Source organism: Bombus affinis, chromosome 3, assembly GCF_024516045.1.
Source record: "Bombus affinis isolate iyBomAffi1 chromosome 3, iyBomAffi1.2, whole genome shotgun sequence".
NCBI classification, from domain to species: domain Eukaryota; kingdom Metazoa; phylum Arthropoda; class Insecta; order Hymenoptera; family Apidae; genus Bombus; species Bombus affinis.
Window position 1 is genome coordinate 11,990,886 of NC_066346.1, and position 27,251 is coordinate 12,018,136.

At 36.0% G+C, this 27,251-nt stretch overlaps 2 protein-coding genes and 3 non-coding genes across 5 annotated transcripts in view; 1 reads left to right on the forward strand and 4 right to left on the reverse strand.

The window, feature by feature from the left end:
• Nucleotides 1–27,251, reverse strand: part of LOC126914738 (mannosyl-oligosaccharide alpha-1,2-mannosidase IA-like) — a 588,982-nt gene that overhangs the window by 309,897 nt on the left and 251,834 nt on the right. The gene's annotated exons all lie outside the window — the stretch shown is intronic.
• Nucleotides 6,257–8,635, reverse strand: LOC126914693 (facilitated trehalose transporter Tret1-like). Its single transcript, XM_050718981.1, has one exon. The coding sequence runs from the start codon at nt 7,928–7,930 to the stop codon at nt 6,467–6,469; it is 1,464 nt and encodes a 487-aa protein (XP_050574938.1). The 5' UTR covers nt 7,931–8,635; the 3' UTR covers nt 6,257–6,466.
• Nucleotides 15,970–16,041, forward strand: Trnae-uuc (transfer RNA glutamic acid (anticodon UUC)). Its single transcript has one exon. It is a non-coding gene; the product is annotated as a tRNA-Glu (tRNA).
• Nucleotides 16,785–16,858, reverse strand: Trnai-aau (transfer RNA isoleucine (anticodon AAU)). The gene has a single exon. It is a non-coding gene; the product is annotated as a tRNA-Ile (tRNA).
• Nucleotides 24,786–24,857, reverse strand: Trnad-guc (transfer RNA aspartic acid (anticodon GUC)). Its single transcript has one exon. It is a non-coding gene; the product is annotated as a tRNA-Asp (tRNA).

Genomic DNA, 27,251 nt, shown 5'->3' on the forward strand with positions numbered 1-27,251 from the left:
TCTAATTGTGTCAATATTCGAGCATAACCGGAGGCAGAGATACAAAAAGCGAGACAGGCAAGAAAGGACTAACCGTGCGAAAGAGCTCAACGAAGCAATCTAAAAATTTTACCGGCCACGAATAGCGTCAATTATATAAAACCATGGTGGAGGGGAGGATTAAATTAAGGAGCTGGCACGAAGAAAGATTTAATTCAATCCAGCGGAGGAAGGTCTTATCTCGATGCGGGATAACGTTGCCTGTGTTTCGAAGGTAAGTCTGGTCCTTGGCTTTATTCCTTTCTTTCGGGTGTGAACTGTTACCATTCTATTACATCTTTTATCATTGGCAAGACCTGTGTGAATCCAGATAAAATCCCCTTCTTTTTTTTACTTCGAGTCCCTATCTCTTCTTTTCTTTTTTTTCTCTCCTCTTGATTTCGTCGCGATCGCCCGCAATGAAACGAAGGATCGTTTCTTCAATTCCGTCAGAGAGACTTTGGTCTTCTCCGAGCCGGGGAAAACCAGATTTAATCAGCGTTTCCACCCTCTGGTTCGTATAAATTTCCTAATGGACAACGCAGCCACACCGAACGCGCATAATCCTCTCCTTTCTTTTTTTTCGATGAATAATACATGTTCTAGAGTGTGTATGGTAACAATCAGAATATTGAAATATAAGGCGACCCATGTAACTTAGCCGAGTAGCGAAGCTTCGAAAAAAATTCATTAGACGGAATTCAACTGCTTCCGGAGGATGTGTGAACGTGTTCACTTCAGAAGCAATGGCGTTTTGAAGATTTTAAGATCACGTTTCCTTAAGCGGAATTACGCTTCGTATACGCGTCAACGTAAGATTCCTTCATGATAAGATAAAGATTAGATAGAATTCTTGTCTTAGTCTCTACAGAAAGATATGAAAATACTCGAATCGAAAATTACTTAGCTTAAGGAATATTTAGTGAAAATATCTTTTACGCGTGCCAAAGATTAACTTACGACGGTAAAGAAGAAAGGATCAAAAGAGAAAAGAGGAAGAATATGAGAAAAAAGAACGGCGCTTCGTAGGATGTACACCTAAAGATAGAAATTAAAAACGAAGCGAAAGAAAATGTTTATATTATAGAAAAAAAAGGAAATTCTATATCTTCCATACCTCGCATATAATAAGAAAACTCGATGAAATTTATTGAACATTGAAATGTTTCATTTAAGCAAGAAAATACGCCAACGCGTAAGTAACTGCCATTTATTACAGATTAATACGTATATGTCGATTCTTCTTTCCATCTTTTCCTTTGTCAATGATTTGTTTCATACTACATATAAAAGTAGTCGGTTTCAATGATACGAAATTCCGCGCTTTATGAAACATTTGCCGTAGCGAAAAGGGTTGGAGAAGGAGAGGAGCTAGTGGCTCGATTTTACAACGAGCAAATTTACTTGCTGTTCTCGCAGTGCGGAGTCCGGTTTCGCGACGATAATTCCACGCGATGAAATGAATTTTGGAAAATGTTTGCGTTGTTCGTGTCGCTCTCCACGTACAACGGCCGAATGTAACGTGATAAAATTGGGCAGACTACGTTCGGGGCGAACCTCGGTGTCCGGCGGGGATTAAAATTTCTTTCGGAACGTGCGTTTGAATATTCCGTTGCTACTTTGAAAATTTAAACATGTTAAACGCATGCGGAATATACGGCAAACGGTAGCTACGCGATTTATCCCGTGATCTAACGCACATTTCGAAATTGCTATGTACGTTCTGCATGTAAATTATCCAATTGGAATTTTTCTTCAGAGATTTCGTTTTTCCTCTCTTTTCTTTCTCAAAGATAAATGAGAGAATGTGCAATCTGACAAATTTAATATTACAAAAGCATTATAGTTTGGTTGTTACTAATTATTTAAAGCATAACGTGGCATCCAATATCATTATATACAATAAATCATCCCCAACGATAAATAAAATTCTTACAACATACAGATAATATTCATAGAAAACATATAGAGCAACAATGAAGAAGATTGTGGCAACGGATCGTAGATAATCAGAAAAATTATATTAAAAAATGTAAAGAATATCAAAATTATACTACACAGTAACACAACAATATGAACTTTTACATTGAATGCTACTTTTACTTAAAATTGGACATTTTCAACATACGCGTAATGCAAACAGACGCGATTTTACCATGGACAGATAGCATCCAGCTAGACATCGTCGTTCCCTGTTTAAAAGGGGCGGTGGGATGATGACATCGAGAGACGACAGGAAAATCCGGGGGAATGTTTATGAAGTATATAAAAACTGGTGGATGCGGTTGGATTATGCATAACGTGATGCACACAGGAGGCAGAGTTATGAGGTTACATTTTCATTTCGCCGACAAATTTGCCTCTAAATCGTGGTTGCCAGCACCATGCAGAGATGGATCCCTCAGCGAACTCCTAAATCCCTCTTTATTATCATCGAAACAAGGGAAAGAAGGATGATCAGACGAAAATTATTTTTGACAGAAATACTTCATGGTTACAGGATATCACTTTCGACCATACTATATAGTTGGCCTTGTTCACGTAACAATAAGCTCTTGAGCATCAAATTGATTCTTTCCTATTCTAGAAATATATTCAACGTTCTTAATAATTTTATCAAATTCTAAGAACAGATATTTAAAACTTCAGTCGCACCAACAATTATAACGTGTAATAATTATCGTCGATTGAAATCAACGATAAGTTTTACAATTTTTGATACAAATAGATCCTGGTTTAGCCATTTTGAAATCCGAAAATGTTTTTATTATTCCCTTCACAAACCTATTAAGAAATAAACTTGTGCAAGTAATACGATTTATTTTTCACTTAAAATATTCACTACTGCTGACGCATACATTGCATTTTAATTATCTAACTGTAGATGATGCTGTTGACGCAGCAGTTGTGTTTTTATGCCGCTGCACAACTAAGGAAACAAAAAAGTGTTAGAATAAACATTATCATGGAACGATTATTTATCTTTAATGGAAAATCGTATAATTCTAGAAATGATGCATTTTTAAGTAATAAATGCGTTCAACAGATAAATATTGAATTCTTGTTTGCTTAACTTCTACTTCTTCATTTTTTCTTTTTTTTTTTTTTCTTCTAACCAGAACACTAGTTAAACTGATAGAGTTAAGAATCAACAATTTCTCTTCCACTGATAATACATATTGGCAACTGATTAGTTAGATAGTTGATATGGAAAGTCGGAACTTCTGGGAGTGCAAAAGCCCCTTCCTAGATTACACATTAAGTACATAACGTTTAAATTATATAACATAATCACATAATATATACGATCTGAGGTTAATGTATTTCTACTTTAATCGTACCTTTTTTACAGACTTCGTGAATAATGCAACGTTGGAAGTTTAAACAGCAGTGGGTAAAAAAGCGCCTTACAGTGTTAAGAAACAAACAATGAAATAAATAATAAATAAAGCTTGAACTTTGATGGTGTGCTACCTTCCTTAAAGTTCTCGATTTATTTATTTATTTATTTATTTTTTTTTTTTGGTGTAAAAAGTAATATTATACATAAAACAGATATACAGGACACATTCAACAATACACCCTTTACGTACAATATTTATACGAACGTTAAAAAGCAATGTATTTTTCTCTCATACAGAATTACGCTATTACAATATCTATGTTTCACCTGAAAATCAGGAGTCTACGAATTTTAAAGATTATTTTTTTCACCGTAATGCAAAGACGGAACAGACAGAAACAAAAAGAATCTCATTATAAGAAGCTTTCCAATCTAACCATCGAAGGAATGGTGTATATCGAGATATTATGCATTCATGAAGATTATGCTCATTTCGGACACGTTTCGTGCGGGGAAATTAAACTCTAATTGTCCTTATCGTTATGAATTACATAAATGATAGCGATAAATTTTTTGCCACCGTAATAGGATACGATTAAAATTTTCAGCGAACAATTTTTGATATCCTCTATTATTAATTAAATTCGTAATTTTCTTATTAAATGTGAGTTCAGCATTAATTACAAAATATATAAATAATTAATCGTTCGTACGCAAACTAGGTTATCGACGAATCAAGTAAAATTTCTCCTTTTGCTTCAAATTTTTATTTTTATTAAAGAAAATTTCCAATTTTATTGGATCTGACAAATGATTGTGTAATATAGTAGGATTATTAAATATTAATAAGGATAATAAAATTCTTTCGGATTATTTATAAGTCAAGAATGGTAAGAAAGTTAGGCTTAGAGATTTTGCGATCTATTTTGCGTACAAGATATCTTTTAATTATGAATTATTACATTGATTCATAATATTGATATTTATTTTGCTGTTTATCATTCTTACATTTTATTCAATTATTAAAATCTTGACCTCGTTGAAACTTCTTTTACATAATAAAATGAGATAATCCTTTCATGCAAAAAACATTAAGTGAAATAACACGATTATAAATATTCTGTATAAAAAGAAGCAATCTATTTTTAAAGAAGCTTTGTCAAAAACAAGGACGGAACAAAGAGAAGCTTCATTAAGAAAAAAAAGATAAAGATCTAGCGAGGATTCCTTGTCGAGAAGCAAATAAAGTTTCGATGATAATGACCAGTTCGCGTGCCTCTAATAGCGCATGTATTTGAGGTTGCTGAAAACCAAGGGAAACAGAGTAAAGAACGTTGCGTTCTAATAAAACTACAAATGAGAAAATCGTCGAAATTTTTAATTTAACCTTTATTTCTCTCGGACGCCCTTTAAATATATTATGAGTTCTTAACTACATTTAAAGAAAGTATTAACAATTTTTGTAGCGAAAAATACTAAATAAAGGATATCTTTTCGATAAAATCTTCTAAATAAAAGAAGGTTGACGTTGTTATAATTTTTACCATGTTCCTTTGTCGTTAAAAAAATTCGTTACATTACGAATAAAGAAAGCAGCATCACGTTAGTGTGCATAATTTTCTGAACAACAGTGATTTTATCATAGAAAAATTAGTCGACTGCAGCAGAGTTAATTTGTAAGAAAAATCGATTATACAAAATTTTCGATATGTTATGAAGTAATTTCATTACGATTATGGTACATGTAGTAACATACATGAATAATTAAAGTCAAGAAAGGAATTATTAACTCGTTACATAATTTGTACAATATTGAAGTCAAGTTTAATTCCTTTCTCAAAAGACTTCCCAAAATGTAATTCAGTTAATTGGGAATAGAATTGCAACTATTAACGTACCATTTTTCAAAGTGTATGGGTAGAGGATTATTTTTCCTCTTAAGTATTTTATCATTGCGATTTCTTTCAAGATTTGTATTATAATTCTTGATGACTCTACTTAACCTTCTTAATCGTTAATTCCTCTTAATTAAAGAGTTAAAGCCTCGTAATCGTTAAGAGGAATTAAATACTAAAAGATTTAACATTAGTCTAGCGATATGTATAATTGTGATGTGATATAATTCTATCAATTACGTTACCTCAGTCGTATCTATTATACAAATTCAACAAGTTCAACAAATCCAATTATTTCAATTAATATTCTTTCATAATTAACATCTTATTCAAGATATTGATAGCAAAAAATAATGTTTACCCGACACTGTTTTAGTATTAACGCTGATACAACCATTCGAATACACATATACGTATAAATATGTATAATCAAGTGATCAATTGCGTCAGATAGCGTCGATTATAAGGAGACTATCAACATGTATATAATAAACACGTGCCATATTTATGTTCTGTCACACTTCACTCGATTATTAAGCATTTATGCTTATCTTTACACACACTCATATCTTTACGCTTACCATAATTGCATAAACATTCAGAGTTTATTTGTTAACCTGAATAACTCTCGCAAAATCTTATCGCTCGACCATATAAAAATCAATACAGAAAACAGTCTATAATAAAAAAAAGCACCACATAGGAGAGGTTCCTTTGATGCACCACGAAGCTCGATGGCCCGCAGAGACCGCCGAGTAGTGTAACATGATCCAACGTCAGATATCGCTGAGACAGGTATTTAGGAACCAATTCGAAAGTGAAACTTTTTTACTTCTGACTTTTTCTAAATTAAACTTTTACTGACGTATTTGTGAGGTCTTTCTGATTAAAATGAGATCAAACGCGATATAATTTGAATTATATTTACTTATCGATATGTATTTAATTATCGTTCATTGCGTAAACAAATATGCTGCAGATTATATCGCGTTTCGTGTGATTTTAATCAGAAAAATGTAAGAAACATGCTGGCAAAGGTTTTATTGATCATAAATGAAAAATAAATTTTGATTTCTCAATTAAAGCTAAATCGGAGGCTAACTCTCGCCCTACAACGATCATTATAGTTTACCAAGTGATCCAAATTTCGCAAATCATAAATGCAAAACGCAAACATACACAATCACAAGAATAAAGGATGTTTGTTTGTTCAGATCATCATAACATTCACATTCACATTGTTGTCGCCCGATTCGCTGTCAAACATACTTTCAATCTCCAACAAAGTCTTATCCTTTGTTTCCGGTAGTTTCCAGATCAAGAAGCTACTCCCGACCAGCAACAAGGCAAAATAAATTATACAAAGCTCCTGCATTTCCAGCGGTATGATCGATTCTGGTGCTAGTATCCTGTCCACTACAGAACAAATATACGAAAATCCAAGCACGATACTGCTGCCAGAGCTCCTTAATTTACTAGGGAACAATTCTCCGCAGTATATCCATGGCAAATGTATCAGACCGATTCCAAAAAATACATAGTAGCACAAGCAACAAGTAATAATCAGCCACGATACTTCAAGATTAAGGTACACGTAAAGAATCAATACAAATAGAGAAGAGATTGTGCCCATTGCAGAAATTATGGCCAACGTTCTCCTGTTGCACTTCCATACAAAAAAACAAGCAACGATATCCGTAACAAAGATCATCGACGTTATAATTATTTCAGCAACGAGGCTGCGAGACTGAACAGTTGTTGAGATAATATCAAGCATATGGTATTTCACTAATTTGTATCCAGAGAAGTAATACACGAAGAATAACATACACGACACGGACAGGGGCCACAGGAAATCTTTTGAACACAGATCGTACTTCAATCTGGAAATGATCGTGGATCCAACGAATTTACTTTGCTCGACATTTCTTCTTATAGCTGTTTCCATGGCACGATATTCTCCTTCTGATTTCCATCCTCGAAGATAGACCCAATGATACAGCGCCTCTTTCTTTCGATCTCTGTTCATCAACCAGATTGGACTTTCTTGAGATATAACACAGGCCGACCAACATATCAATAAACATGCCTCACAGATGTAGTTGACGATTCTCCAGTGAAGAAAAGAGCCAAAAGTCACGGCCATTAGAACACCAAATGTCATTATCGGGTTTATCATACTTAAGAACAGGCCTCTTAACGAAGGATCTGTTATTTCACCGATGTAAACCGGTATTAGGGGACTAAAGAGACCAACCCCTAAGCTGCAGATTGTTGTTCCAATTTTGATGTACAGAATATTCCTTGCAAACCCAATGACGATCCATCCGATTAAAGATATTTGAAAAATTACCATCGTGGATTTCTTTCTGCCTAGCTTTTCCATGGCGATTACTGACAAATAACAGCCTAGGATAACAAACACGGCGCCAGAAAACGGCGATTGATACCAATCATCGTTGCTGGTTATCCAGATCTCGTGGTTGTTCGTGTCTGTTGTGGATGTAAGAATAAGCTGTGTCAAAAGAACGGTGTGAAAACCATTTGTTAAACCGATCAGGAACGCTGCTAGTAGCGGGCTTAACGTCGCTACGAGCTGCCTGGTACTAAATATCCATTGAGGTTCGTCCGATTTTCTGATTGTTTCCATCTTTATTGATCGATGTGCTCTCATTTATTAGAATTAAGCGATGTTGACATACACTTTGAAATTCAGTTTTGATTGTTAATCAGAATAGCCCACATCTTAAGTAATCCGAATTTTGAACGAAAATGGATAAGTGTTTTTGTTTTTTTTTTTTTTTTGCAATATTTTAACACACAGCTTTTGTGTTTTTAATGTTTTAACGAATGGTTTCGGTATTTTTGTTTGATCATGCAGCGTATAAAATTCACGTTTTCACTTTCACTAGATTCTTTACTAAATTTTTTGAATGCCGGAGAATATAAATCAAAACTGTTGCACGTGTACCGTGTGTAGAAGAGATATGACTGATCGAAAGAACGCAACAATTCTCTTTCAAAATTCTCTTTCTAGATTTATTCTATCCCTCCTACCATGTAGAGCAGTGTACATGACCAATCATACGTAGTTGAATATGGAAATAATCCGAGCGTTGACGAACAGTCATTTGCACCAGAATTATGCAATTCATTCTCTGCTTCGATGTTGTGATTCACTGCGTTATTTGTCGGCCACGAGCAAAGACAGGACTGTAGAAGTGCGTACCAAAAGAAAATTTATATTTCATCGTGGGATTGAGCTCTGCCGCCGAAGGAAAAATGTAAAATTCACATACAGAATTACGAATTATTGAATCGAATTATAGGAAAGACAGTAATAAGGATATTTACCAAGATTGTTCAATATCTCTAAATATTGCATAATGACATTGTCGTTTTGATTCCTTTCAATTTAAAGTAATTTACCAAATGTTCAGCTGGACAAATTGTAAAATACAAATTAAATAATAAAAAAAAAAATTGAAGGACCAAGTTGTTGATTAAACTAAAGCTATTCAAGAGAATGAATGTGTATAGATAAAAGAATATAATTATTAATATAAAATTATTGGGTTGCCAGATAAAGTTATATGTACTTCCAAGACTTATCAGAATTTTCAAAACTTTTCGAAACTTCAAACACTAAAAAGTAATAAAATATCAAGGCTACGGGAAATTTCAAGTATTTACATAGAAATATTAAAAAGCTTCAAATGCCAAAATTCAGATTCAAACAGAAATTATTACAAAAGATATTAGAATGATTCAAACGACACTATATTACTGATTCCTTTTTTTATACTGCACTATTACAAGCACGGAAATTAATGAGTTCGAAGTATTCGTCAAGCTTACAGTGGAATTAGATCGAGTCCAGAATATTGGACTCGATCGGAAGACCTTAGATACCTTCGGGCCTTTGGCGATCAGTCATAGTTATGTGATTCTTTAGACTTTAAAAACTATAAAGTCCAACGACCAAAGATAATTATTATTGGGACGTGGAAAAATGAAGTTCGATTATCCAATAAAGTATGTCGTTATTATCATAAATAAAGACGTAATAAAAAAAAAAACGTACAATTTCACGCTCTCTTAATAAAATGGTAAAAGATACGTTAAAAAAGATTTCTCCAGCTGCACCGATTAATTTCTTGTTTTATCAACAAGCTAAAATTGTCAAGAAGCAAAAAAAAAAAAAAAGAAAAGACTGAAGTCGAACAGACAAATTTAATAAAACTCTGCGTAATTAAGTCCTTCGTTTAATCGATTATACAGTAATTAAGATTCGGAAGGACTAAGAAAAGCAAAGTCGACAGCTTCCGATCAATTTGAATCTTATACGCTGGACGTCGTTCTCGAGGTTCCGAGGCTGTTTAAAATTCCCTCGCCTGCAATCGTGGGGCCAATAAAAATCAAGAAATCAGCTTGGTAAACAGGAAGAAGCCCAACCCCGACTCCTCTCAATTCCATTACGGGGCATTCCAGGTCTTTGATGCACGGCAAATATGCCGTGCAACTGCGTGCTCCTTTTTTTCTCTCCTCTGCATCTCTCTCTATTCTGTGTTTTCTTCGTCTGCCACGAAGAAACGCGCCTTTTAATGCGGAAGACCCTCGAAAGTCTCGTTACCATGTGAGGCCCTCCTCGCCCCAGCGGCAAAGAGAGGGTCTTTTTAACAGTGTGTGCCTTTATAAGAGCGCACGAGTACGGAATATTACGAGGAGAGTGTCGTCCTCTCCGTTTCTCTCGCGAACGAGAGAAGCGTTTCGTGGTGCTCGAAAAGAGCTGGCCGGATAAAGTAAGCACGACCGGGAAACTAGTTTCTTTCCCTCGTTCCACGGCGACGTTCCTGCGACACGCCACGCATTCGACTGATGCGGAATAATAAACTTTGTCGCCGGAGCTCGCGTCTCGCTCGACGACGACGTGCAGGCATCTCGCTTGTTCAAGAGAGAACGTCTCCTTTAATTACTCCCAGCTGCGTGATATTTTTCTTCTGTGCTACTGTGAAGATCACCGCCTCGCGTCTTTGTCGTGGCTCGTACGCCCGCGGAAAGCTTCATCGCTTTCACGTATGGGTGTTATTAAATTTTTTGGAGATGGGTATTTAAGTGACGTTTCAGGTGTTGACCGAGTCATTATTTTTACAAAGATGTTTATTACAGAGATAAAAACAAAGAAAGACGTGACACCGATATTTAAGTATTTTTGAGATAAATGAAACGAATATATAAAATTTTATAGAACACCTGCAATATACACAGGCTATAAAATGTATTTGTGTAGAAACGTATATGGCTATATGAAAATGAAACGTAGAATCTGATAAAAAAAACTCTTCATTGCAAAACCAAGGTACGTTCAAATAGTTTTTTTTACAAACACGGTATACATAACAATTTTCTACAGTGTTTCATGAGTTTGTATATTTGTACTATTAAAAGTGATTTAAAAGCGACTGTGAATGAGCGAAACACTGCATAGTCAATGAAAATCCCACGATTCACCATCCACTCTTAAACTCTTCGTAAATCTGAAGCCTCCAGCACTACCGGCAACATCACCTCTTTCGATCCCCTGAATTTTCCAAATGAAACAATACTTGGCGTAAACACAGCTTGCGAGCTTCGAGTAATTTAATCAACCACTGTGCTGGTATTCTCGAGGTGGAAGCGTCGATATGGCCTAAGTCTCGTTAGACTGCTAATAACGGTATCCCGTAACTCGCGAGCGTGATCTAAAGCGATACGCCGCTTTATTAGCTCTACTCGCTGCGAGATGAGTGCAATATGGAGAGAGATTTAATCGTGAGCGAGCGAGCGAGCGAGCGGCTTTCCGAGATTCTCGTAGAAATCGTAATGATTCGTTTAGACCAAGCGAACGAACACTCGCTGTTCCTCCGCTACAGTAAAATCTCGAAATGAAAGTAATAAAATTTCACCGTTTAGCGATCGCTCGACGAATCAGAGGTCAAACGTACGAATTTATTAAATTTTATGAAAGCGAGGGGAGAACGAGCTTTCGCTGGCGGAAATCTCTCGGCGGTAAGAGGAAGATTGATGCGGCCGAGACCGAGGAAAAACAACTCGCGTGGGATGCGATACCTCTCGGGCTTCCAGCTACCAAGATAAAGGAGACGATTTTGAAACGCGATGGGGAAAGTTTCACGATGAGCAAATTACGAGCAAAGTAGCGAAGTGAATGCATACTGTACAGGCCGATTTTGAAGCGAATTATTTTGAGGCAGTTTGACGTGTGAAGGTGTTGGTGAATGGCGCAGTTAGGTGAGATTTTCATGTTAAATAAGAGAAGAGGAATCAATTAAATGAAGTTGTAATAGAGCGTGTATATGTGCGCGCTTGATGAGGAGGGAGGTATAATACAGTTTGATGAATTTGATGAAGTTCCCACATGGAAGAGGTGCAAGTGATATGAAGTTGATCGTGGAGAATTATTCGAGATAATGGAAGTTAGTTTGAAAGTCATTTTTCCTTTAGTGAAACATCTAGTAGGTTCTTAAAGAGTGAATTTCCAAAAAATTGAGAAATTCTATTGTTTAGTGAATTAGAATTTACAAGCTTCTTTTGGATTAAGATTAATAGAACATTTAGAAGAAGAATTTTTTCCATTATAACAACCACGTTTTATTCACAAGAAGATCTTGCAAGGACGATTCGTACTTGATTAAAGTAAAATATAAAATAATGTAGAATATAACTTAAGGGTACAGATATAAAAATATCAACTGTGTTCAACAAAACAGATGGTCAGAATTCCATCTTTTTATTTACTACGATGTAAAATTTTTTTCCTGAATAAATGGCAGTTTCGAAGACTAATTGTTCAATAGAATCAGCCCGTACACCGAGTGTAATAAAAAGCTTTCCACTTTGGAAACCCCTGCTTCCCGAAGATTGTGACGGGTGTTTTTTGCCATAGTAAGGTTCTATCCTCATGGAGGCAGAGGAAGGTAGCATGAGAAAGCGTAGATGGAAGACAGGAGCGTGTAAAATTGACGTATGGTACATGATGATCGATAGAGGTCTTCGGAGTAAACTGCATGAAATTTGCACGTACGAAGAGAACGAGGATGCGTTGAGAAATATGCATTTCTGATAGAAATTTGCAAGCTTCCACAATGTTAAGGAAATATCCGTCCAATTTATCTTCGATTAAGCAAAGAAGATATCATAAAACAATGTATCTTTATTCAAATTTTGACATGATATTTAAATATAAAAGTATGCTAGCTATTCTACTTCAACTAAATCTTTTCTCGTATTCAAATATATTAAATGATTATTTGACTTGGAGTACTGGTATGATGCATTAAAATTTCTGAAGTTTTGGGTTTGCAATTGCACTACTTAACATCATACTTTGTATATATACTGTTATAGAGTTTCATATAAAATAAAAGATATGATTTTATTTAATTAGCAAGTAAAAAAGCTGTACACATTATCGCAGCACACGGAGCACGGGTATGTAAACACAATTCAACTTCGTTAATTTATACCTGAGTTTACTAGATCGAAAACTCAAATTATTTTTTACGATTCATTACATGCATATTACACAATACCGTGACATATGGATGAATAGTTAAATAACGACGCACTGCACACTGTAATCTTCGACTTTCCAGAGATAAAAACTGCAGTCTAAAAATATAGCAAAGGATAATAAAATTGAAGAAAAAACGAAATAACCAAGTCTTTCTTACACAATAATTAACCAATTAACGTTAATGATTTGACAAGATAAAAGTTAGATCATAAAGTTCTTTTTCACAAGTTCGCAGTATGTGAAAGCAGTTGATTAAAAAAATGAATATCTCTTTGAATATATATGTATTTCATTATTTTTAGTAAGCACTCGTAAGGTTAATACTAATAACTTGTGGTTTGTAAATTAACTAATAACATTAAATAATTGAATCGTACAAGAGGGGTTTGTAAATTAACTAATAACATTAAATAATTGAATCGTACAAGAGGGATTGAGAATACATTAGCTTTCCCGCGAATTCATAACACGAATTCCTTTCACAATAATATCGTGAAACTATTGCGAACACACGGCCCGTACGAGTCGATGGAAAAATGATCGTTCTACGAGAGACAGGGCGAAGTGTCGTGCACACCAGCAGCTTCCATAAAATCGGCTGCTGGCTATGAGAAAAACATTTTCTCGCAGGCGTACGCGATGAAACGACGCTACCAGACGCTCACTGCCACGAGAATACGAATATGCGTCTTTAATGACGTAATACCCGGGAAATACATCGGCCAAGGCGATAAATTCGCCGAGGAATAGATCTGATCTGTTCACGTGAACCACTTTCGAATGATCTATGCGACGAACGAGACGGTGATTTAAGATAGAAGGTTATGGAAGATGCGCTTTGGTTGAGGAATGTGAAGTTATTGAATATGAACGAAATGTATGTAACTGAAACGTTAATCTTTCTTCATGAAAGATCAGAATAAAATGAAGAAAGCAAAAGGCTATTTACATTGCGCGTAAGCAGCCACTGTGGAAAACAGCTAACAGACGGGGAAATAAAAATAATCTCAACATTACAAAAAGAAAACTATTCAGTTTTAAAGATAGCTAATCCTCAAGTTATTGCTAATTTACTTCGAAATTACATGGTGGACGATCCAAAGTTTTAAGTGCTCGCGAAAAGTGTACTATCCTAAGAGCAGCATCGAATTCATCGATGGCTGCAAGACAGATTGCTGAAGCAGCTGGGATAAAAACGAATATCAGAAATGTCCGACGTGTCCTGAAACAGTATAAGCATCTGCAGTGGAAGAAACTGGAAAGAAAACCTCCCCTAACAAAGGCACATAAAAACACAAGATTGCAGTTAGCAGAAGAGCATACGCATTGGAAAAAGAAATAGAGAAAAGTATCGTTTATCGAGGAAAAAAATTTAATTTGGACAGCCCTGATAAGGAGTATTGTTATTACCAGGATTTGTGAAAGGAAAGAAAAAGCTTGAGCTAATATAAAATTTATCGAAATATATTTCTCATAATTTGACAAATATGAATGTTATTTATCATAATATATTTATAAGCGTAAACTGCATATCAAAAATATCCGGAATTATTTAAGAACAAATTGAAACATACGCAACACGAATCTCTGGGGAACAATTTATATTTCAACGGGATAACGCGGCGGTCCATGCTGCAAAAGTAATGGAAACATATTTTAAGAGTAATATTACACTTTTGAAATGGCCAGCACGTTCCCCTCATATAAATATAATGGAAAACTGTTGAGGAATCTTCCTAAAGCTGTTTATGCTAAACACAGACAATTCAATAGCAGAAATCAATTGAAATAATACATTTTATTAGAATTGGAAAAGAAAAACAAAAAAGAAAATTGAAAACCTTTTTAAATCAATTCCAAAGCGAATCGTTTCAATTATACGAAATTCTGACGGCTCTACGAATTATTAACAATCAATTTTTCTCGACGAATATCGACAAATTTTCATTATTTAAAATAGTGTGTTATTAATTTGACGCATCGCTTTTTCATGATATTTCTGTTTTTATATGCAAAACAAATTTCATATTAACATCATCGTATCTACGTGGCAGAAATTAATGTACAAAACGTATGTATCGAAAATTAAATTTGTATAATTTACAACGGAAATATTTTCAGGATCTGCAACTATTCTTTTATCGCGGACTACGATCAGAGAATAAAGATCGTCGTACAATGTTAATATCAATTTTGAAAGGTTAATAGTAAAAACAGAATAGGCTATCGATCGAAAGAACAGGTATCCTTTCGCACGTGGAACACTTCGTTTTTCATTTCCCGATAGACACGCGAGCAGGCTGGTCGATAGAGCTTCATTAAAACTAGTAGCCGGTTGACCGTGTAATTTGTCAACCGTGGATATCCGATAATTGTTCCGCCGCGTATCGCTCGTTCCGACGTACGTCCGGCGTCCTTTCCGCTCGAACGATGGACCTTTCCTCGCGACGTCGATACGCCGCGCCATCGATGTTTCCGATGGTAACAAAACAAAAAAGGGGAGCGGGGGACTACGAATGGAACAAAAAAACAAAATAAATCAATTATTTGTTGCCAGAAACAATCGACCAATAGCGGGCTGTCGCCAACCGATACGACGCTACGAGGACGTAAACTGTTTTTAAATCTGACGACAGCGGCAGCCACGTTTAAATCGCTGTCCCGGATTTATGGCATGCTACGGGCAAATACAAAAACACGCGTTACAAAAATTCTAGGTGTATAATAGCCGTGGAAACAAAGTGGATGAAACTTTTTCTCTACGATTTTTCTTTTTTAAATTAATCCTGTGAAATGGAACATCGCCATTGTGATGACATTTAAAATTTTTCTTCAAAGTTGGATGTAGCAACAGCGAAGGCATTCCAAGTTTGTCTTTCATTGACTTCTCTATGGCGGTGATGAATATTTATTAATAATGTTCCTACTAGTTAGTTGCTAGTGTCAGCAGAACAATATGCCGACCACAGAGAGTCGACCGTTTTGATGGTATTTTTAGTTAGGTATTTGTAGCTTCAGTAAGTTTAATAGGATTTTATAATTTGGAGTAGTAAAAATATATTGAAAGGTTAATAAAAGAACGAAACTTGTATGCTTACTATCTCTAGAAAACCATAACATGAAATACATCTCCCATCTGATCCGGTATGGTCTAGTGGCTAGGATACCTGGCTTTCACCCAGGAGGCTCGGGTTCGATTCCCGGTACCGGAAATTTCTTTTGGTTTTTTTTTCTTTTCTTTCCATATATGAAAACTTTATAATTGATATTATTATTCCTCATTTTACACTTATTTTTTACTCAAATAAAATTGTTTGATAAAAAATTAATGAAAATTCCAAAATTCCATTTCGTTCCCTCGTTCTCTTCCCCTTTTTCTACAAAGTATCTAATTATTACAAACTCAAAATTAATATTGTTCAGGCAACATATTATACTTACTTTTAATTAAATTTATTTTTAATTAAAGCTGTATCAAACTGAGTTTCAGGTAGACCAAGTAATAGTGGAACTTCAGGCACCTAAATTCATCGAGTAAATAAGCGGGACGTTAAGTCTGGCTAGACGAAAAAACTTTTCCCTATTACGAAAACGATGTCTTCCTCTTTACAGGATTGCAAGAAAATACTTCTATTTCAGTTCTCTCGAAACAAGCCATGTCGATCGGGGAAAAGTTACTCAATTAGACACACGAACGTCGTTCCGGAAGTTTCTTTGCACTCGACTAAAACTCAAATTCCTTTCTTACTTCGCACCTCCTTGTGAACGAGCACGTATTCACCGCCAAGTTTTCGTATAACGTTACCACCGGGAAACTTTTCGTCTCTGCGCACGAAATAAATCGAAAAATAAAAGGATAAAAATAGTATCGATGTTCGAGAGTGAAATTATAACGAGTAATTTTTCTTTTCTATTAAATGAAAATGTAAAAAAAAAAAAAAAAATAAAAAATTTTTGGCCCATGGGGGGATCGAACCCGCGACCTTCGCGTTATTAGCACGACGCTCTAACCAACTGAGCTAATGGGCCACCACGTCTGCTACTGCTTCAAAATGAAAATTCAACGCAAATATATATATATTTATAGTATTTACTTATTATTGATTTAAGATGAATAATTAATGATTTATAATAAACGTATTTTATTTCTTTAATATATAGAATATAGACATCCAATAGTGTATCAAAAATTCAAGTATAGTAAATCATAGAATACAGTATCTTTCGAAATATAATTCCTGTCTACAATTTTCTGTAATTAATCAATATTCAAAGAATTGTGATAAATAATAGAAGTATACAACATATATGGATATTTTTTTTTTATTATTTAATTTGTATTTTACAATTTGTCCAGCTGGACATTCGGTAAATTTTTCTAGCTTTATTGCTAAATAACATGTGGATGGCTACTCCCAGCGGGATGCCATTATACAACATATATCGCATCAATTTCACTTATAAATTTTTCGTTGAAAAATTGTGTCGAAACAGAAAAATATGAAATAACAAGAAAATGAGGACGGTAATGTAAAAAAATCTACAGTTTGTAAAAATCCACGTTTCCTTATATACAATCAAAAGTACGTTTTGTAATGCAATTTTAAGACGGTCAGTTAATGTCTGACTACAATACGATATGGCTTGCTCGCCGTCACAGAAAAGAATAAGTCTGCTACAAAAATGCAAGTGTCTCGTTGCCACGTCCTCCGACCCTCTTTGCCTCTTATGCTATGCTTTTGTATATAATACAGAGGATACTTCAGCATGACGCATACTTTCCAGACGTCTTCGAAAACATGCGGTCTAATACGGACAGAGTCACTTATGACTCCCGAAAGTACTGTACTTTATTCTTACAGTGATACGCGTAAAAATATTTAACAAGCTTAATAACTCTAAAGAAATAAATTAATAAACAACGTTTAAACGAATATAAGAATGCTACATGAAGCTCCATAACCTTCAACATCATAAAAATTACCTCGAACGCTCAAGCTTCTCAAGTGCAATAACGGCCAAGCCTCGTCCGAAAACACAACGGAGAGGTATAAAAAACTTTGGAAACGCTCTTAAATCTCCAAGTATCCTTATAAAGCATGACAAACATCTGAAACGATCCGAACGCAAGGTAGCTTCCACGCGCGCACGCCGGAAACGCGAGAAAATGGCTTTGGAACTCTCAGAGAGAAGCGCTTCGAGCGTAGCATTATACCTACATCACGCGACGTCTGATAAGAAACTTTAATAAAAATGTCCCAGACTTCACCTCGAATAATTGCCTTGTTTTCTTGCTATCGCGACGACTTCCTTTTTATTTCGTACTTCTAACGAACTCGAACGTTGGAAACTCCCCTTTATCGCGCCTTACCCCACGGCCAACTGTCGTTTCACCGCTACCCCCCGTGGAAAATATCGTCGACGAGTGAGTCCACGGGTCTGCCATAAACTATTAAGCTGTTGCAGGTGCCTTGCACGACCTTATACGACGTCAGCGAACTTTTCTTTCCGGCGACCGGCAGGCAATCTGCTAGCCAATCCCTTGAAGAACTCTTACGTGAGACCACCGCCAGGCGATACGTATGGGGTTTAAAGGTCGCTGTCGTTCAACGAGGAGGAAACGCGCGTTCAAGAACGGAAGAAGATCGTTCGGCCAATTACTAATTGCGTTTTATCGATCAGGAAGGTCTCGGGTCTAATCATTTCTTTTTTGTCTTTCGACGACTATGTGGTACGTAATTAATCGAGAATGAAAGGTAGTTTACGCGAGAAGTGTAGACGACGTTTGTGGAGAACCTTGGAGAGTTTAGTTTTCCTTTCTTTCGTGTAATATCGGAGTTTATAGGTCGTTTGATCAGATATATTTCAAATATTACTGTAAGTAGTTGTCTATGACTTTTAAGTTCTATATTGGATTACTGAAATAAGCTGTAACTTTAGGAAATTAAAAATACGCGTATGTGCACTCTTCTATGGTATTAGATTTCATGTAACTTACATACGAGAGCAGGAGCTACGAGAAATGAAACCATAATTGCATTTCGCTCACCTGGAACAAAGAAACAAATATATTAATCATAATAACGATTAATGTATCCTTGTCGATCGATATTTAATATAAAAAAGCAATACTTTTATAATTCTACAATACTGAGACTTCTATAATAACCATAGTGTTTATCGCATATATCTATTGAAATAATAGCATCTATATTGGCTCGGAAAACTCTCAGAAAAACCAATATCGAAAATTGAATTCAACATCGATCCACCGAACATGAAACTGTCTGCCCGATTCACTTCTATAATAAACATCATCACACATGCATTCTACGAAACGTAAGCTTCTAGATGTATTCCCGATCTTGTCGATTCTGTTTGTTGTACACTCCCAGTGGCTGTTCGTTCAAGGTTCTTTGGCCATTGTCACAGGAAACGAACAACAGACTTGGCGAACTGGCAACCAGGAATGGGATAATTAACGACCGTCCCTCTCTTTCTTTCACGGGCCATTCCGATTCGCATATGGCCTGGCCAAACGGGGAACGGTCAAGAGAAGAGCCATGGAAGCAACGTCGTGCAACCTCCGCTACGATATACCTCTACTACAGCAGAGAGCCGCGGAACAATCAACGAAGGAAGTTTCTACTTGGGTGGCAACACTTCACCTTTTCCCTGGCCGCGCCCCTCTCGTCCACTTAACTCTAGACGCGTGCACGACCGAGAATTAGCACCGCGACCGTGAGACAAATTTTTCGCTCGCGAGCACAACTTTCGCTAATGGTTCTTATCCCCGTTTCTTTTTTGTCAAAGAAGCGATTCTTTCCGAATACGTCAAATAATTAAAGAATGTTTCTGATAGCTGTTTCGACAGTGCTTCGTGGAATGCATGAATCGTTGGAAATGGGAGAGTGTCCGACCTGTAAAAATGTATTATACAGGATAAGGCAAATGGAATGTCTTGCACAATAATTTGCTAGCTGATAATATTGGTGAATGGATAATAAGAGAAAAATGTAAAACTGGAAGTCCAACCTAAACCGATAGGCGACGATAGTATAGTATTATAGGATATAAGTATAATAAATAATAAATAAAAATAAATATTAGCGAATTGATAAACTGCAGGTTGAAATGAGATAGAGAAATTAGAGGGGTTTTTTTTACATTTCTTATTACGTATAACGCAACAGAATTTATTAATGCTATTAATTTTTAATTACCATATGGAGTTTTAATATACCAAAAGTTTGTTCAGAATATTATATTATACGTAACATATAAAACATAATCTGCTTTCGAAGGTTAATTTATTCTTTCCCATTAACAACTTAATTTTTAAATCCACGTATCTATGTCTACTGTATTACAGAATCTGCAAACTAATGAACATTTAATATAAACACTTAAAAATCATAAAATATATGCGTGTAAACAGAAATACCAAATATTTCATTCAATTCATTAAGGATCGATATTTGTAACATGAAAATACCTCTTAAAAAGTTACTGTCCAACACATGTATGCAGCTCCCTAATTCAATAAAAAAAAAGCTAACGTTTAATTCCCACGTACCGATACATAAAATTTTATATCTATCCCAAACAACTGAAGAACATCGCGTATCCATCCAAATTACATCCTTGATGCGTCTCATACCTCTTCCCTCATCGATCGATTCCACAACTGACTATCGAAAAACAAACCTAAAGAAATCCTAAATCCTACCAACTACCAATTGCGAGCATCATAAACGCCGGAAGAAAGCATGCAAGGAGCCTATCAATCTCAATACAAACATCCTGTTAATCCTGTTCGGTAACCAAAAAGTGGTAATCAAAAATTGCGCTACCACGAGGAGGAAATTACCTGGGACATTCTCTGACCCTTGTTTCGCGCGACGATCAGCCAGGCTCGTTAACAACTCTCACCATCCGCGGTCCCGTTCGTTTTGCTCCGTTTCTTTGGATAATTGATCGGGAACGCAATCGTAAAACATCGCAATTATTCCCTTAATAAGAAGGCAATAACACTGGTTCGCCGTAATAGGAGTGGCGAAACGACCGCGATAAGGGAGTAAAAGGGGCGGAAGAAGCTGCAAGAAATAATGGCGACGCGGCGCGAAGGTCTTGTGCTCGAATGGACAGATTCCATCGTCGTGGACAAAGTTGCCACTGTCATTAAGCTGGACGCGCGTCACTCAACCGAGTCTTCATTCACTCTGCTATATACAGGGTGATCCTGTATATTAGTTAACTTGTAGGCAACGTCAGCGATGCAAGGCGATAATATCGTGTCGTTATATGAAGAGTAAAGGGAGAAAAGCAATGAAACGCCACAAGATAGCTTTATCAAGAAAATTAATTTTCAATATTTTGGTTCACTAAAAAAAGGAACAACATTTAAACAATTTAACTTTATATTATTCGCAAATTATATCTTAATTATACACCTTAAAACAAAACGATTAATAGAATGTTAATTATCTTCATTCGTGTTCTGTTGCAGTGCAGAGTAGATTTCCTGTTTTTTACGGAGACATTTTGAACATTAGAATCACTGTGATTTGGTAGTTTTGCTACTGCAATTCTAAAAGACAAAATATATTACAAAACTAAAAAAAATGAATAGCCCTCGTTTCTCTTCCTATCTTCTATATAAAGATTACCAGAGAAAAATATGATATATGTGTGTATTTGATTTTAACGTAAGTTTGACCAACTCATTACGCATAATACGACGAACATGTGTTTCGTTTTCGGGACGTTTAAAATTTCACTAAAGATACGAGGAATCATCGATCACAATAAGTTTGTACGAAATTGACAACTGTGATCTGTGTTTAACTAGCGAAAGCGTCACCCTGTACAACAGCTGTAACGAACCAAGTTTTGTTCTTCGTCGAAATCAATTCACCCTTCCCGCAAGATTGATCACAAAATGTATCTTCGCTCGAAGATTACAGGCTCCGCCTATAAGGTAAATATTAACAGGGAAGGGTAAAGAGATTTTTCGGGCGTTGTCGTTCGTGGATTGTTATAACAGGGAATATTTACGCGGCACGTCACATTTTATTTCGTTTTTGCGCGATAGGGTATTACGCGCCACCAATTTTTAATAATCGGTATCGAAGCGATAAAATTGTCAGGTTAGGGAAGAAATAACACGACAGGATGATAGAAGAGATAGGCGTGTTTTCGACGTTTTTAACCATTCCATTATGATAATATTTTCGAATAGGTGTGATAGTTGGAAGAGGATTTAATTAAGTTTTAAAATTCTTATCAATAAGTTTTAATTACAACTAATTACTATGACGGAGAAACTTAACGTGACTTTGGTCGCGACACACAATGCGGCATTCGAATGAGGATTCGAGATAAAGATGAAAAAATGCATATAACGTGCAGTTTTCCTGAAACTTGATATTAGGCGATCCGACGTGAATAAAAGTCTGTTTATAACATCTTTGTTAGTATTTTCCTTACTCTGCCGTTACGAATGGATTAAAAAAAAGTAAAGGACACACAATACAGCAGTTTGTAGGAAGGAAGAACTATATAGCAATGTAATACAATACCTTCTTGACACAGAACAATCAAGATTACGAGATAGCCTGAACCGCTCTTTTTAAATTGCCTTTAAAGAAAGAAAGAAATATTTTAATTGGAAATTGTAATTATACGTACCTTCACCCAAATTCTAGCGTCTAATGTAGCAACAGACATACTAGTAGAATCGTATAAGAAATGAGCGAGCTAATTTTCAAGTGATTAGGTTCTGATCTACAAACGATTTTTACCATCTCCTCTATTGGTCTTTTGGGCTAATTATGGTTTACATTTCTATTGCTTAGGTACAATCTGATGATACATATCGTCGACTAATAAGATCAAAATCGAACAACGATCACAATGCACAGTGTGCATTGCGTTAATTTCACGTATCATCGTTTTTTCTATTTACGAGCATCAAATTTTAAATACGGATTCTTATCTTTAAATATGGTTCGTTCGTTCGTTGGTAAGCCAACTGGGTCAGTATGATAACCTTTCAACAAAACGGCCACTAACTATTAAGCGACCACGTTCCATGAAGCGGAACAACTCCAACTTTGTTCGCAATACTATTTCTGAAACTAACTATTAAGCCAGTGGAATGGTATGTGGAACAGGACGATACGGATTGTTTGTTAAATTGCATTCTTTGAGATGATTACGATAAGACTTCTAATTTGTAAAATTAGTGCTTACAATTGCATTGGTTAAAGTTTGTCGCGAGTAATGAAAACGTTACAGTAATAAGTGTTTCGTTATTTGCAAGTCAAATATACCTATTTTAACTTGTAATGTTTATCGCGAATCGATTGCTCATCTTTTATAATGAATGAAAGACGTGGAATTCTATTCGTGAATTTGCCTGAGAAGAGTTTTTATTTTTACTCGCATCGTTCCAAAAGATGAAACAAACGAATAATCTAATATTATACCTGTACTAAAGACGTTGATAAATCTCTTGGAATCTTTTTCGACTTCTTGGAAATGTACAACAGTACGAAGATTAGGCTGAGACATATAAACATAACTCTGTAAGTTTATTTATATATCGTGAGAAAACACGTTTGTCTAAGAAGAATATCACGCACCTGTGATTCAGTAATTAAATTGTTACACGTGCAAAATTACGCAGAGATCCTAAATGACTGGCAACGTTATCGCAAAATCCAAAAACAAACAAATCCGAAAACAAACTAAACCTCTTATCCTTACGATCCTGTGCGATCAACGATCGACGGTCTGTTCCGGGTCCGCGTCAAGCCTCTCGAAAAAGCCAATTCTGTCCGGCCAGTTAGCCGACAATACCGCAAATTGCGACCGCGTTGTTCGTCCAACGTGGCCAACAAGACTCTCCCCGTAAACGAGATTTATTGAGCGAAATGATCGCCGGAGGCGGCCGAAATTAAGGCGGATTCACGAGGTGTCCCTCGGTCTCGCGGCTCCACTCCAAAGGGGCGTATACATACGCGGCCCTCGATCGTTGCGTGCAACGAGGGTGTAATTCAAAAAAGGCCGCGCGCCACTAAATCTAGCCCCGATTAAGGCTTATTACGGGTAAACACGATCAAGACCCCGAAGTCGGTTTCACTGGGGTGGAAAGGAAGGAAGAGCGAGGGAGGCGAGCGAGGGGACTTAAAGGAGAAATGATGTCTCGCTGCGACTTCGAAACTCCAGGAGGGATCCTTATGGGTGCAATTACATCCAGCTAATTACGTTCTTCCTCTTGGAAACCGTGGCTTTCTCATTCACATTGATACAAGGGTTTTACCGATACTGCGCATCGATCCGAGACAACGAGACGCTCGTTATTATCTACGAGGCATATAATAGTCTCTTTCTCTCGCGTAAGCAGATACATAATGTCGATGATTATAGTAATTTACTGAGTTATACTACACGTGGATATTACGAGAGAATTAACGAAGGTTTCGTGAGAAACTGTCGTTTCATGGTGACTTCTCGCGATTTCGTTTGGAATTTTATGGTACGAAGTATAAAATTGGGCGGATGATTGTGTTTTATGCGTATTTTGTTTGGTGGATGACGCGGTGTGATGAAGAATGTGGTTTCGCAACGAGGCAATGTCAAGGAACATTGCTCTTAATTTTGTTATCGAGGAAGTTTTACAAAGATTATTATATGCATAGTTTGTTATTACGCTGTGTGTTTCGTCCATTTGTCTTCAGCTGATTAAACAACATCGGTCAGTCGGGTGAAATTCGAGGTGAATATAACGGAAGAATTTTTGATGATTCTGAAGAATCTTTTTTTTCAGAAGTTTTACTTTTTTTTTCTTATGTTATCAAAAATTTACTATTTTATGAATATTTACATATTTGCATTATGCATAAGATACATAATTACATCATCATTGTTAAAAATAAAAATATTTCTCTCTCTCCCCGTCGGGGAATCGAACCCCGGTCTCCCGCGTGACAGGCGGGGATACTGACCACTGTACTAACGAGGATTTGAATGACAAACCCACCTACTTTACCGGTTATCAATTTATCTACACACATATGTAATTATCTGATTGTGTATTAGTGCTATATTGGTGAGTACCCGACGTTGTAACTTTTTTATTTTACGACACGCTATTTAGAACTATTTGAGTTCGTAATTCTAATATTTTTCACTATTTTTGTAATAAACAATTCATTCGCTTTACAATCGTATCAAAATGGATGATTTTTATTTGTTATATTTATTCACTATTTTATTGTATATTAAAAACTCTTCTTAAATTCAATCGCTCTAACAACTAAACATTTCTATTATAATATAAGCAATTTCAGAAACAGTTCCTCTAATATTAATAATGCAAATACATGAAAAATATACAACAAATATTAGTAACAAGCTACGTCACTGCTACGACTGTCAGGAAGGTTCTACTCAATTTTTTTCCTGGCATCGACCTATGGTTCTCAAAAGGAAAACGTAGGAAAAGGTAAAAGGAAGGGCTGCCATGCAAGCGAAAACGTCTAATGAAATTGATGAGTGAGAACATGCAGAAACCAGATGTTCAAAACCTGTCACGCGATGACCAAACCGTCTATCTGACCCATCACTGGACAGATCGATTGCATCTGCAAACTTGTATAAGTATAAACAAAACTATCTAGATACAGATAAACCATTTAGATATAATAGAACCAGAGATTCTTATACGTACGTAAAATACTACTAAATGTTCGTATATGAAATACATCTACATATTTTTAAATTAGTCAAACTCGAAGATGGTATCCCGCTGGGAGTAGCCATCCACATGTTATTTAGTAATTAAATTAGAAAAATTTACCAAATGTCCAGCTAGATAAATTGTAAAATACAAATTAAATAATAAAAAACAAAATATTTTTAAACGATCATCCGCGTCGACGGCTCTACGAAAGAATACGTTTTTTCTGCGTCAAGGTTGCAGAATAGTCAATCTGCTTGACTCACGACGTATTGCTGACTAATTTATGGCACCCTCAAGTGTCTTTCTCTTCCCGAGTCCCATTGTATAGTCCCATAACAAAATTGAATGACCGTTCCAAAAGCTCGAAGCTTGGCGTTTATTATATTTTTCTTATTTTTGTATTTTCTTTAAAGAAACACACTTTTTATGTTATTTTTTTATTTTTATTCTATTATTCTTTTTTTTTTATTCTTATATACTTCTATGCAATTTGCGTGAGACATTTAACAGGTTCTTGTAGCACGTATCTATCAATAGCACGCGAATAGACATGTCTCTAATTGTAACGTACAATTAACTACACATTTTTGAACTGCTATTTCTAAGTAGAGACTTCACTGTAAAACGGTGAATTGTGCTCTATTATGGAAGAAGCTTAATTTCCACGAATCGAAACGCATCGATCGTTTCCATGAGACAGACGAGCCAATGCGTGATATAAAACGGCACTCTGATCGAGGTCGACAAAAGTCGCGTCGTCATTCATTTAGCATTCGCGATACGTACGTTCCATCGGCGTCGTGCACAGTTTAGTTAATTGCGCGAGAATTTATCATGCGGAGGGGTAGAATCGTCGAATGGAAGGGAGACAGCTGGCGAGGGATTACTACATGTACGATTACGCCTGTTTGATATGCCGCGACACTCAAAACTCGTACATCACACTTAATCGCTGAATATGGAACAGTCAACCCCGATAGCCGCATCCAGCATGCATATTTAGACTGCAATTATAGCCCTCAGCTATTGTCGGCACGCACGCCGCTGCAAATTCTTCATTGAGCCCTACCATTGTTCCTTTGTTTCCCTTTTTTATTTTTTCTTCTTTCCTCTTTGATTATCAACGTCTTGTAGTGCACTTAGAACCACCATGTACTCTTTAATTCAGCTCTGCAATGTAATTTATAAGAACGTGTATGAAAGAGTTTCTTTTAGCACTGTTGAGGTTATTCGGTGTATAAAGAGAGAAAAACGCGTGGATAAAGTGTAAGGTACAAAATATATATTTGATTTAATAGTGAAGTGTAATAATAAGTAGGAATACAATTTGAGCTGGTCCAGATCCGCACGCTAGCAGTGTTACCTTATAACTGAAAAACCCCGAAGCCAACGTCGCCTGTCTACTGTTTATATGCCTTCCTGCTATTCTTTTGTCTATATGCTGTCGATGGCTTCAGCGCTTGAGGAAACTAAAAAGACCAGATGTGGAGTTTTCCTAGAAGTGGTGACCACTTCAACAAGCACGATTCAGTTTGTTGAAAGAGAGGGAGAGAGAGAGAGAGAGAGAGAGAGAGAGAGAGAGAGAGAGAGGGAGAGAGAGAGAGAGAGAGAGAGAAGTGAAACAACGCGTAGAAACTGTATAAATTTATTCCTTCAAATAAAATAAATGTTCGC